Source organism: Triturus cristatus, chromosome 1_2 (assembly GCF_964204655.1).
Source record: "Triturus cristatus chromosome 1_2, aTriCri1.1, whole genome shotgun sequence".
Taxonomy (NCBI): Eukaryota; Metazoa; Chordata; class Amphibia; order Caudata; family Salamandridae; genus Triturus; species Triturus cristatus.
Genome location: NC_140580.1, coordinates 978814817 through 978829123, shown reverse-complemented (window position 1 = coordinate 978829123; position 14307 = coordinate 978814817). Strand labels below are relative to the sequence as shown.

Sequence of the window (14307 nt, the reverse complement as noted above, 5' to 3'; positions counted from 1 at the left end):
TCCCAGGAAACCTCCCCAGAATGTATATAGCTACATGCTGGCCTTCAGAAACCAGACTAGGCGTTTCAGGGAACTTGCTGAGGCAAACCTGGAAGCCAGCCAGGAGGAGATGAAGCGGTGGTACGACCGGAATGCCACTCTGGAAGAGCTTCAGCCTGGACAGAAGGTATGGGTCTTGGCCCCCGTGGAGCCCTGTGCGCTCCAGGATAAGTGGACTGGTCCCTTTGAGGTGGTGGAGCGCAAGAGTCCGGTTACCTACTTGGTGGACTTGCGGTCTCCAAGGAACCCCTTAAGGGTCCTCCATGTCAACCGCCTCAAGCCCCACTTGGAGAGGTCCCAAGTGGGCATGCTCTTAGCGACAGATGCTGGGATGGAGGAGGAGACCGAGCCTCTTCCTGACCTCCTGTCAGTCAAGGAGCAAGATGGGTCAGTGGATGGTGTCATCCTCTCTTCCATCCTGACCCCTGAGCAACAGAATGATTGTCGCCAGCTGCTGGGACAATTTTCTGATCTGTTTTCCCTGGTTCCCGGTGTCACTGATTGGTGCGTCCATGATGTGGACACTGGGGATAGTACACCTGTGCGGCACAAGGCCTACAGGGTAACTGACAGGATAAGGGCCTGCATCAAGGAGGAGGTCTCCAAGATGTTTGCCCTTGGGGTAATTGAGTCCTCAAGCAGTCCTTGGGCCAGCCCAGTGGTCTTGGTCCCAAAGGCTGCAGCGCCGGGAGCCACTCCCGAACTCCGGTTCTGTGTGGACTACAGAGGACTCAATTCGGTCACCAGGACTGACACACACCCCATCCCCAGAGCTGATGAGCTCATAGATCGGCTAGGGGCTGCCAACTACCTCAGCACGTTTGATTTAACGTCTGGGTACTGGCAGATCGCCTTAACCGATGGGGCCAAAGAGAGGTCAGCATTTTCCACCCCTGATGGGCATTACCAGTTCCGGGTTATGCCCTTTGGGATGAAAAATGCCCCTGCCACCTTCCAGAGGTTCGTCAACCAGGTGTTGGTTGGGCTGGATTCGTTCAGTGCAGCATAGCTGGATGACATCGCAGTGTTCAGCTCCACGTGGGAGGAACACCTGCGCCACCTCTGGGAAGTGTTGACGGCGCTGCGGAGGGCAGGCCTCACGATCAAGGCGAGTAAGTGCCAGATCGGGCAGGGCTCAGTGGTGTACTTGGGGCACCAAGTTGGGAGTGGCCAGGTGGCACCCTTTCAACCCAAGATAGAAACCATCCTGAATTGGGAGTCGCCCAAAACCCAGACAGAGGTGAGAGCCTTCCTAGGTCTCACCGGGTACTACAGGAGGTTTGTCAAGGGGTATGGCAACATTGTTGCCCCCTTGACAGCGCTGACTTCAAGGAAGCAGCCCAGGAAGGTGATCTGGACTGACACCTGTCAGAAATCTTTTGAGGCCCTGAAAGCTGCTATGTGCACGGCGCCCGTGCTTTTGGCTCCCAACTTCTCCAAAGAGTTTATCGTTCAGACAGACGCTTCAGAGCATGGTGTGGGGGCTGTTCTTTCACAGATTAATGAAGAGGGCCTAGATCAACCTGTAGCCTTTATTAGCAGGAGGTTACTTCCACAGGAACAGAGATGGAGTGCTATTGAGCGTGAGGCATTTGCTGTGGTCTGGGCGCTGAAGAAGCTAAGACCCTACCTGTTTGGGTCTCACTTCCGGGTTCAGACAGACCACAGGCCCCTCAGATGGTTGATGCATATGAGGGGTGAGAATCCAAAGCTGTTGAGGTGGGCTATTTCCCTACAGGGTATGGATTTCACGTTGTGGAACATCGCCCTGGTACAGATCACGCCAATGCTGATGGTCTGTCCAGATTTTTCCGCCTTAGTGATGAGGAACTCCCTGGGGTAGGGTAGTTCTCCCCACTTTTCAGCTGGAGGGGACATGTGTTAGACCTGGCACCTTGGCGTGAGTCTCCCTTCCACTTTTTGTCGCTGTGCCTCATGTGTTTTTATGGTGTTGGCCGCTCAGAGCACTGTGCCACTGCCAACCAGTGCCACAGTGCAAGTGCTCCCTATGTAAAATGTATATGTTGGTTGGGTTCCATGATTGGCTTATTTGGTTTACTGTTAGACCCCAGTAAAGTGCACCAGGAGTGCCCAGGGCTGGTAAATACAAATGCTGCTGGTGGGCATGCAGCACTGGTTGTGCCACCCACAGAAGCGGCCTGGTAAAATGTATCTAAGGTCTGCCATTGCAGAACCTGCGTGCAGTCTGGTACTGTCATGCTGACTGGGTAAGTGCACACACTTGCCAGTCCCTAAACCTTCCCTTAACTTCATATCAGTCACCCCTATGGTAGGCCCAAGGGCAGGGTGCATTGTAAGCATAAGGTAGGACAAGACCTGATGTGTGTGGCATGTCCTAATAGTGAATTACAGCCATTTTCGTTTTTCACTATTGTAAGGCTGCCTGTTCTCCATAGGCCAGAATGGGCTGTCAGAATTGTTACATTCTATGATCCTAACAGACCCAGGGAACATGGTAGAAATTCGAGTTTAGTATGCCTGAACTCAGAATAATAAAATACATCTTTTAGTAAAGTTTATTTTAATATTCTGTGTTTGCAAATACCACTTTTAGAAAGTTGGTATTTGCTTTCCTGCCCATTTCAGCCCGCCTCTGCTATGATGTGTATCTGCCTGTCTGGTTGTGTGAGTGACAGGGCTGGGGAAACCCAGAGGGGCAGGGCTAGGTAGCCTGGTGGTGAATAGGAAGATTGGCAGTCAGATGGGTGGGAGGAGTACACCTGGGCTCTGAATAAGGTTGTGCTCTGTTACCACAATGCTGGCTCCTCCTCCTGCGGAGCGGCTGATGTCTCTGCCCTGCACCCTGAATAGAAAGGCAGAATCATGTCAACAGAATGCTCAAGAACTGGTTTGGACTGGGCAAAGGCCCCTCTACCCCAGAGGAACAAAGGAGTTAGGGGTATAAGTATTGGGACCCTGCTCCCAAGAAATTAGATTCTGCTGAAACAAGAAGAACCTCTGCCAGAAGAGAAGGAACTGGGAAAGCTGTAGGAGGAGTACTGTCCCTGACCTGGGGGATTGGCCTGCAGTGGTTGCCTTGCTGCTGAAGGAGAGGAGAAAGACTACTAAAGACTTTGCTTCAACTTGTGCTTTGAAAAGATCTCCAAGGGCTTGAACTGAGCTTGCCCCCTGAACGAAGTCCCAGGACCAGTGGACTTCACCCCCAGCTCCCCAGAGTCTTTTGGAAGTGCCTGCTGCTGTTGTTGGGACTTCTGAGGGACTGCGTGTCACAAGGAGCTGGAAGCGCGACGCAAGGAAGAGAAGCGTGATGCCGTCGGAGCTGTTGCCGTCGCATCTCGCAGAGAGTGTCTCAGCTGCAGCATCGCATTGAGCAGAAGCGTCTCGCAACATTCCGGAAGTGTCTCGCAACGCCGAAGAAGCGTGTCGCCATCGCAGCCATCGTAGCTGTCGCATTGCACCACATCGAGAGAAGAGTCTCGCATCGAGGAGGAAGCGTGTCGCCATCGCAGCCATCGTAGTTGTTGCATTGCACCGCATCCAGAAAAGTGCCTCGCATCCACGGAGAAGCGTGCCGCCGTCGGATCCACTGTCGTTGCATCTCGCAGAAGGGGTGTCGCCGCTGCAGCATCGCTTCGAGCGGAAGCGTCTCGCAACGTCGGAGAAGAGTGCCGCTGCCAAGGCCGCTGTCGTCGCAGCTCGTCAAAGGTGACGCCGCTGTAGCTGACGCATCGAGTCGAGCCTTCTTGCAACATCGGAGAAGCGTAACCCATCTGGAAGATCCCGTCTTTATTTCTTTTGCACCAAGAACTTCAACGCACCTGCATCGCTGCAACACTTTCGTTGCCCTGCGTGTCGCATCTAAGGTACATTGACTTAAAGTGTCGCATTTAAGAACTTAAGAGAAACTAAGCAATATTCTACCAACTAAGCTACCGTGTATTTTTAATCGTTTAATGGTCTTGTGATAATCCTATATAAAGAATCCTTATTTTTAATATAAATACCTGTGTGGTGTCCATTTGTAGTGTTGTCACTTGGTTACTGTATGTGTTCACAAATGCTTAACCTATAACGCTCTGAGATAAGCCTTGTCTGCTCGCGCCAAGCTACCTAGAGGGTGAGCAGGGGTTGTTTTAGAAGTCTAACCCCTTTCCCTGACTAGAGGAAAGGTTCCCTGCTTGTCACAAGTACCTACCTGTGCCAACCAGAGAACCCGGATTCTAACAGGAATATTGAAAATGCTTCATTTCTGAAATGATGTGACTGTGAAATAACGATAACAAGTATCTTTGAAGTTACATTAAAGGCAGTGAAGCATGGTACTGCTAAAGAGTTAAGATTTTTTTTCCCCATCCTGAGGGTGGGGTCAAAAATGAAGCGCTCGACAGGGACCCATCCCAGCACCTGCTTTTTAGAACTGACGGTGCTGCGCACCAGCAGGACACGGCCCACTTAAAGCCCCGGCTAAGTCTGATTCTTAGTCCCGGCATTAAGCAGAGTTCCGCAGAGCTGCATTGTGCTTCCGTTTATCATCAGTAATAGATTTGAATCAAAAATCCTCTGCAGTCTGTTTTGCAGAAACATTTCACCGCAGACCTGCTTATCCCCCTGACCTATTTACGCTACTCTTTTACTTTAGGCGCTTCCTGTTGGAGATGGGATATTGTTATATAGTATTTATAATGTGCCAAATGTGGCACCAGTGTGCTCATGAAAATGATGGTCAGAGGGATTGACTTTGATTAGTACTGCATAAGCATACCAATAACAAACATTGGCAAAGCTAGAAGGTCTCGCCTTTGCGACCTGTTGGTTTGGCCAATGTCTTCTAGCCATGCTGTAATGCATCCTTGATGCTTTGCAGCACGGCTAATAAAACAAGCATTAAAAATGCAATAGGTCTCGCCTTTGATTAAGTTGAAGCCATTTGCTATACAATACCATTAGCAAAGCAAATAGCTTTAACTTAATCAAAGGCGAGACCTATTGCATTTTCAATGCTTGTTTTTTTAGTTGTGATGAATCCTCATGTGAGTGGTCGCTCAGGGGCAGAACATTCTTTAGAACCATGAAATAATGAGGTACCTGAGTAGGAAAATTGATAACTAGTAAATCAGATGCACAGAATTTATACAAAATGTTGACTCCCAGGTAGTACTTCTTGATGAATTAGAGAATTAGTATCTGCCCCACTATAAAACACACAGTGATTTATTCCTAAGCGCTAAAGTTGCATTGATGCCCAGAAAGGGTGATTTCCATTCTGTATAATCATCTCAACCGGCATATCCTAGTTAGTTGGATTAGATGAACAGCGTTCATTTGAGGTTACATTTAAACGTTGTTCCGCACTACCAATTTCATTATTGATAAGGTCAACAAGAGAGGAATGCTTCTGTTTGTAATTGATCCCCAACACATGTGGGGGTGCAACAGCCTTCCCTTTCACACTGGTGGGTACGTTGTAGAATGCCACATAAAAGATGGGGGCCCAGCAAGCATTTGATGGACATCGACGGGCCTCGAACGGACCCACCTTTGGCGTGGGCACAGCCAGTGTGCATTCCACACTGCAGGAATCCTTGGTTTACTGTCTTAGTAGGTGAGTGATCTCCCCTACCCCCTCCTCTGCCCGTGGGAAGCTGGTTAATGAAGTCCCCAGGGAGACCACCAGCACACAAGAGCACATCACATCCTGGCACTCATATTTGGGTACATGCAACTAGTTTTCTTCACCAGGCTTTGAAAGCAGAGCTTCAAGGAAAGTAAATAATTTAAAAAGCATGGGGAAGAGAATGATAGGAAAACAGGGACAATGAGAGAAATGAGGGGTGAAGAGGAACCCACAAAGGTGCTGTAAGGTGGCAGAAAACTTAAGTTGGTGGAAGAAAGGGGCATGAAAGTGAACCGAAGACAAGTAGATTTCGCCTTTCTTAATTAGTAGCAGCAGACTGCAAAGAAATACTTTGGTCCATGCACTTATGTTTTTAACGTAAGCACCCCATGACCTGGAGAAAGCGTTGCGTCATGTGAATAGTGTGAGGGTGCAAAAATAGACGTTGCATCCTATAATAAATGTGACATCAACACGCTGGATAGGAAGGAGAGAGAAGTGAGGCGTCCTTGCACAGCCTCAGCTGCATCTTTGATGAAACCCCTAAACAGTGTTGCCAGATTTTTTGTCCCGCCTAAAGCCCAAAACTGTCCAAGTACAAGCCCAAATTCAACACAATGCACAGCAGTATCAGCCCAAAATCCAGCTTGTAGGATGCTGGCTTAGTATATGATGCTCACTCGTGAAGGTGTAGCACCCTGCACTAATCCAGACAACCCTTATTGTGATTTAAGAGGTCTTAAACAACCTTAGACAGCTCTCTAAGTGGTAGCTGTGACAAGCAGCCTTCAGGCTTAGTCCAGAAAGAGTGTAAAGGAGCTTGTTTTACCAGTACTTAATCTTATGGTGTGGGTTAAGTAAAAAAGAACCACACAGTTTAGTTATAAAAAATATGTATTTATTATTAACACTCACTAACACGATACAGTATCTCCTACCTGGAGATATATGTACAATACAGACAATACTTGTCAATAGAATAAGCGAGAAGCACAAATACACAGTGGTCCCCAAGGAGAGACCAAGCCATATACTAAAATAGTGTAATGCGAACCACAACACAAGAGTGGACCCAGAAGACGTAGAAGAGTCGGGGACCCAAGGAACCATCCAAGGTGAGTATCTAGGAACCCTATGGAGGCCGTGTGTATCTTAATGGCTGATGCACTTACAACCTGGGAGAATGCACTCCGAAGGTTGTAGGGGTGTCCTGCTCAGTCAGGGGCACACTCACACTTAGAACCAAGCACCCTGCTTTCAGGATTGAAAGGCCTGCCTTAGGGGTGACATAGGTTTTTTAAGTGCAGTGACCTCAGATATAAGGAAACGTATATCCGTCGTAAGTGGTGCTAGCACCAGCCTACATAGGCTGCAATGGCATGCCTGTAGTCACAATTTGGGGGATCTCTCATGGGTGGCATAATTAATGCTTCAGCCCATGGGAGATCCTTGGTGTACCTATGCCCTGTATACCTTAGTACCATATATTAGGGCCTTACAAGAGTGCACCAGTAGCCAATCTGGAGTGTAACTAAGTAGTCACCACGTCCAATTTAGGGAAGAAGCACAGAGACTGGGGGTCCTGATCAGCAGGATCCCAGTAAGGCTAGTCAGAAAACATAGCAACACCAGGCAAAAAGTGGGGGTAACCATGAAGCCCAAAAATGCAATTCTCAAATTATGCAAAAATCCATTCAATATACATATAGTTGGAGGTAGGACAATGAACTTCTACAATCATGCCAAACTTCTATTAAAGCAGGGATTATTGAGACTACATATAATTGTATGTACAGGACATTACAATCAACGAACAAAAGACAAGAGGCTTCAAATAATTCAATTAATGCGCCCTTAGGCGTCATGCAGTTTGAGAAGATCAGAAAATATACAAAATAGTTGTTAAAGCACTGTTAGGTATAAATACCAAGGCAACCCTAAAGGAAAGTGTACAAAGTGCTCGTGACAGTGAAGTGACGGCGCAAGTGACAACGTGAAAAACCACAGCGAAAGGCGCAGGAATTTTTTTTTACAATATATATACAAGATAAAAGGTTCAAACATAAGGTTATTCAGTTATTCAATTGATAATTTTCATTATGTTAAAGAACCAAGAGGTCAAGAGGCGCCAAGGGAGTTGGAGCTGGTGGGCAGAGGTCGACGGCGTTTCGATCCTATTTAATTAGGATCATCTTCAGGACCAGGGTCGCCTATTCAAGGAGTGCTGAGGCGCGTGGAATGAAGCGCTGGCGTGGAAGAGGAATCAATGTAGACGTGAAGGCTGGCCACGAAGTGGTCGCAATTCAAGTTGGACTGTACGTCAGAGGTAAATGAGCCAAAAGGTCTCGCTTGGAGTAGCGAGGCGGGGGAGCAGAAGGGTTGGCGCAAGGATGCGCTTCAGGTCAATGCCTATTTAGCGGGCCAAGGAATCGGACGCCGGAATAAATCCAAGGTATGAGGAGCACCGGGCCGCCACAGTCGTGTGCGGTCCACGATCAATGCCACTTTCCTTTAGGGTTGCCTTGGTATTTATACCTAACAGTGCTTTAACAACTATTTTGTATATTTTCTGATCTTCTCAAAATACATGACGCCTAAGGGCGCATTAATTGAATTATTTGAAGCCTCTTGTCTTTTGTTCGTTGATTGTAATGTCCTGTACATACAATTATAAGTAGTCTCAATAATCCCTGCTGAGATATTGTTGCATTTATACTGTACTTACCCTGATCTCAGTTTGGTTTATGGGTTACACTCCTGTGTTTTTTTCTAAACTTCTATTAAAAACACTCATTCTGGAAACCACTCCCCACTGTAACCTCTTAACTGACCCTTCTGTCACTACAAATCCATACTCAAGCCCGGCTCTCATTATTTAAATTTACAAGAGCTGTTTGTAATCAACCTTTAATGAAATCTAAGAATGGGAACATCAGCGCTATTTCAGCACTGTGGCTCCAAAATAGATAATTGAAGGGATTAACACCACACATTGATAAATGTATCATGAAATGACCTTTGTGTTAAAATAATTCCAGCATGACGTGTCTGGTAGTGGTTTGCATTGTATCTATTTTTTAAAGATATTTAAATAAAAAAGCATCTTTTACAAGGCATTCTAGGCAGCTTGGGACAGCAATAACATTGAGGCAGACAAGTAACAAGTTTGCTTAAATATGAAGCAACCATGTGAAAACTTAAAAGACTAGAAAGAGAAGTGTCCTGTTTGAGAGCTGCGTGGGTCGGCGCAGTAAGGTGAGAGGCCCATCCCTCTTCAGTTAAAATGTACTGACAAGGCCAGAAAAAAAGACATTCACTTACTCTGACCAATTGCCTTCTCTGCCCTCCAATTCAAAGTCCTTTATTATAGCCACATACACTGGCACTGAAAGTTATACAGGGTGTGTGTTGTTGCTTTCGAGCTGCAGCAAAAACTAGGCTAAAGCTTGCAATCTTGGCATGAAGCAGATGTGTTTGTTTGGTCTATAAAAGATCCCTTTTCTCTGAACATACGGCAATACCTTTCCCACAAGATCTGAAAACTGACGCTCTCTCAACACTGCTGACACTGTCATCACTCCTCTTGTCCCATCCCAATCCATGCCACTTCATCATTTGGGCTGTACCACAGACAGGAAACCCGTTGTTTTCTGTCTGTATTTATATGTAAAAATCAGTAAAAACGGAAAAATGAAAACTTAACTATCATATGTCCTTACACATATATCCCTAAAATGTGGAATACTGAAACCTAATTAAAAGGGAAAGCAATTTTACTACTACAAGAACTAATACTACAAGTGATAACAATAATGATAATATTAAAAATAATAACTGCAATCCTAATAAAACGATACCAATAATAATAAACTTCACAAAACAGCATAAATACTCTGGTACTGCATTGGCTGCACTGCAATCGTGAAATAAGTGCACCCTAGATAAGTGACATAGTAACAAACAAGGATACTGAGGAAGGCAGAAGGGAACAGGAAGCAGGTATAGAGAAAAGAGCTTCTTACGTAGAAGTCTCCGGCCACTGGGGGAGGGAGGACCTCGAATGCGCAGTCCGCGCCGCATGCTGCGGTATTGAAGATCTCCTGCACATTCGTTTGACACGTGGTGGGATTCCCAGTTCCTTTGATGGTGATCTTCTCTGTTAAGTCACCGGATGGTGTCTTAAGACAAGGAGTATTGTATAGCGAACTCAGGGCGATGGTGGTGGAGTATCCTGTGGGATAGCAGGGGTGGTCGATGGTGGCGGTTTTCTGGGCCTGCGGAGGAGAGGACTCTTTATTAAGTACAGTTGCATATCAGTGCTGCAGCCTTCCACTGCTTCCCCTTTGATGCCCCACTACCCAAGTCACCGTATTAAGTTGAGGAGGAGGAGGCACCCCTGTGATCCCCATCTAATCAATTTTTGGGCCAATTACTTAGCTAAACATTTTCCCCGGGAAGGTGATGCATCAAATGGTGTTAAGATTCCCCATATTAAGGCCAGTGACGCACTGTGGGAGCCCTGCGGATGAACATCCACACAAACGGGGTCGGCTTTAGCGCTGGTGGCGCCCGATGCAACAATCATTTTTGGCACCTCCACACCCCATGACCGCCTCCTCGGAGTCTTTCACTACCATCCAGGCAAAAGTGCCCCTCATCTCTCCAATCATACGTTATTGCTAAGCACAGCGCCCCCCATCCCCCCCCAAAGTCTGCAGCCCCTGCATAGGTCAGCGCCCAGTGGAGCAGCACCAGTCGCACTCCCCTAAAGCCAGCCCTGCACACAACAGTGCCCTGGGTTCTGCTCCATTACGAAGGAGTGGTCTAGAAAACTCAGCAACGACTGAAGCTTCTCCATTGTCAATCCCCAGCCAGGCCAGGTGTGCTCATTTTTAGTATTCCCAATCTTCTACTTATTGTCATTTTCTCCTTACCACCAATGCCTCTTTCTTAACAACCAAAGCCATCTCAAGCTGGTCTGTCCTTTAAAGACATGTCCTTAGCACAGGCAGATGCGGCTATGGTACTAGATTTTAGTTTACCTCCAAGGAAAAGGGCGAGCCTTTAGCATACTGTACACATGCCTCTGCATAACATGTCTATCTCAATCTAACATCTTTCTGATGGGATGGGCCTCTGTTCAAGGCCTAGAGGCCCAGACAGTACCCAAGACTCATGAGACACTAGAGAGCACACAGGAAAACGTAATTATATTCCACTTTGGAAACTCTCACTTTTGGAGAGGCACTTTCTTTTTTAAGGTAGTTTACCTTTTTTACAAAGAGTATTTTTTAAATTTTCTGCAAAAAGAATCCACCACTCAAACCAATATGCAATAAGAAAGTCTCCTGAAACTGCTTCTACCAAAATACTTATTTCGTTCAAAAATGTAAATGAATGTTCATTATCATTGGCTTACAATGCACAGGTACTCAAAAAAGTGGGTTCTGTCCATCTCTTGTTGAACTTCCAGAGGCAAAGGTCTTGTGTGCCTGTATGACCAACTGGTGAGGGCAGATTCATTCATATGAGAGACTCGGCTGACGTCAGACTCACTCTGACACCTATTAACCATTAAAAGCATGAGCCAGCATCAAAGCCACTGGAATGATGCTGCAGGGGAGAGTCAAGTAATGTGGAAGGGTTGAGTAAATTATGCGGCATGAAAAAGCAAATTATGCAACTTAATGCAGCACATTTTGTAATAGTATTATTCCATTATTTTGTCATTTTTAGACTTGGTAACACTGTCTGGGCATTGGTTAAACCTCATTAGTACCAGTTTAACACCCAAATATAGCAATAAGCAACTGAAAGGTGACCAGTTCAGGTTTGCAAAGGGCCTTCCACCACACGGCAACGTTTCACTGCATCTTTAGTAACTTTTGAACCGTTTGAGCGAGTAACACATTTGTTTTTTGCGGAAATCTACAGATTATGCGGCAGATGATGGATTATGTGGCAAACGCGGCAAATCTATAATCATGCGAAAATCGCAGCAGCCACACAATCGCATAATACCAGTGGCCCTGCCGAGCATCCAACCATCCCAAATTTCCCGTTAAAGGTGCAATCAAAAATCAGGTTAAACCATGTTCACCGTGGCCGACCAAGCATACACCTTGAACAATCATTGGTTGTCGGTGAACATAAAACAGGATAGGGTTCCTGCTGGCTAGTCTGCCTCTTCATGCAGGTGTTTGAGAACATACAGGGCCTGAAACTGTGGAAGGGGAACAACTTAGGAACGAATGATAATGCAGCATCCCCACCCTACACCCCACACGTTAAGCACTCACCTCCCTCAGCTTGGCAAGCAGCAGCTGCAGGGCCTGGTCTTTTCCGTAGCAGAGGTAACTGTGCGTGAACACTGTGTAGTTGTAGCCGTACAGCTTGAAGACTGCCTCTGTGGTCTTGTCTGTTATCGCGACCTTCGGGCTGAAGGTTATCTGAGTTGATGCTCCACCGAGGTCCAGGGCTCCGAAGGCCTCGCCTTTAGTTGGGTGGATCCATTTACCAGCGAATGAGTACTGAGGTCCAGTCACGCGCCGGGTACACAAGGGCATGGAGACAGGGTGCACACGAAAACATGGGAAATAATGCATTCACGCACAAATACACATGTATGCGAATTCATGGACGCACAAAGAAATACAAAGGCCATTGTATACTCACATGAACACATATACAGAAATGCAAGCATTCACATACATGCACAAGGACAGGCACAGAAATGCACAGTAAATGCAGTCATGGGTTGAACACAGAAATGTGCATGTGCACACACACATACGCGTACAAGCATATTTACACACAATGTACAGAGGTTCACAAGCAAGCACATGATCACACAATGCACAAACGTATGCACGGGAATATGAAGGCAAACATAAACAACATATGTGCACACACAGACGTACAAGAAATACATTAGAGTATGAAAAAGCATGTTATTAGTCACCATACACACAAGTATACAGATGCATAGGCACACGCATAGGTATTCAAGTACACACAGAACATATAGGTATGTACGTCAGAAAAGACACAGAAAAACAGAAAAAGGATTACAATTAAAAAAATAGGTAAAAGAGTGACAATAAATCAGCTGCATTGATTAGGTGCAAGGAAATATGTACACAAACCCTACCCCGACATGCCCTCCCCCACTCGATGGGATTGTTGGTAATAAAACACGCCCCCTGAGATTCCCGAACACTCACTTTCTCTAAGAGGCTCTACTGAAGGAAAGGACCTGTTGGAGAGACTCTTCCCTTGCAACTAAAGTGTTAAGACTCGTTGCCCTAAGCTTTATTGCTGGGAATGGTCTGTTAGTGACAATGTTGTCCACGTCAGAGTTTACAGGCATGATGCAGCATCAACCACCTCTCTCTCTCTCTCTCTTCCTTGTCTCATTCCTGCACATTGAGAGATGCATTGCCTCCACCAAAGCATCTTAATGCCCCGTCATGAGGAAGTGGAAGCCGTACATCAATGATGCCAGGCTAACCTAGAATTCTGTCCACCATCTTGTGAAAGAATACTCACCAGTCCTAACTAGTCTGGAAAGCCCATGTGGTGATCCCTCCTGGACAAAATGATTCAGAATTGCCAACAATTCTGCTGCCATGCAATGTCTAGTGCCTGAATCAGGTCCATGATCTGCCAGTGGTACCCAATAACATTGGCATCCCTCCAACCAGGTTTTACTGGCCCCATGGCACAAGAAAGCAAATCCTAGGAAAGTGTTGGATACTGGCATTCAGGAATTATTGTTTAAATAGGTAGTGGCACTGGCTGGTTCTACCAGGAGTGGAATTCGATGCAACTCGGCTTCTGTTTCATAATCATTCTGTTGTAGTAGAAATTAGGAAGTTTAACTTTATCTTGAATGTGAAAAGGGTAAACAAGTGGATTCAATTGGGCCATTTCAAAGTGGAGACTCAGAGGAAGGCCAGGGGACTTTGACATTGATTGACGTTAAACATAGATGCTATAACAATTGTATTCTACTTTGATACCTGGGATATCTCCACTTTGAAGTGTGAAAATGGCGCTTCCAGTTTGCTGTTCTCGCCTTTCTCAGCAAGGCAGCTTCCATACTGTTTAAAAGATGTTTGCTTTCATGGTTTGGATCCTACATGTGTTCGTGATACACCTCTGTCTCCATCACTGGCTTTGTTCATGATTCCTCATCAGCCCAGATGGGCATTCGAAATTCTGCAGCCTCATGGCTTGTTAATCAATCTGTAAAAGTTTCACCTGGTACCTTGTACCTTGCTAACTATAGATGTTATTGGTGATATACTATGGTCAGATGTGAGGTCATTCTTCTCACATGAAGTTAGGATCCATTTTTTACAGAGCAATCTGTTAATGATAGTACAGAATGACCACATTGGTTGTGGCTTCTGGTCCAAGGTTGGATGTCATCAACATTGTTTCTAGTATGTGGGACTCATTTACAAGTGAAGCGGCTAACAAGACTCTTAGGGGCAGCTTTACTATTTTTTCACGTAGCACACCGCAGCAGCCAAAAATGCTGCGCTACGTGAAAAGGAGAGAGGAGGAGAGTGCCCAATTTACTAAAATAAGGCAATCTCCTCCCCTCTCACTAGCGCTGCCGCTGAAATCAGCTGCCATGCGCCACGTAGACATCTATGCGCAATGGT

The 14307-nt window shown here is 46.2% G+C and overlaps 1 protein-coding gene across 5 annotated transcripts in view; it reads right to left on the bottom strand.

Annotated features, from left to right (window-relative positions):
• The window catches only part of LOC146868499 (ectonucleoside triphosphate diphosphohydrolase 8-like), a 465720-nt gene that overhangs the window by 74536 nt on the left and 376877 nt on the right, over positions 1–14307 (bottom strand). For all 5 annotated transcript variants that reach the window (XM_085610684.1, XM_085610701.1, XM_085610693.1 and 2 more), the window contains 2 exons: positions 11935–12165; positions 9658–9909 (listed from right to left, as the gene is read on the bottom strand). In XM_085610684.1, the coding sequence (XP_085466810.1) occupies positions 9658–9909; positions 11935–12165 (483 nt within the window). The remainder of the gene's footprint in view (positions 1–9657; positions 9910–11934; positions 12166–14307) is intronic.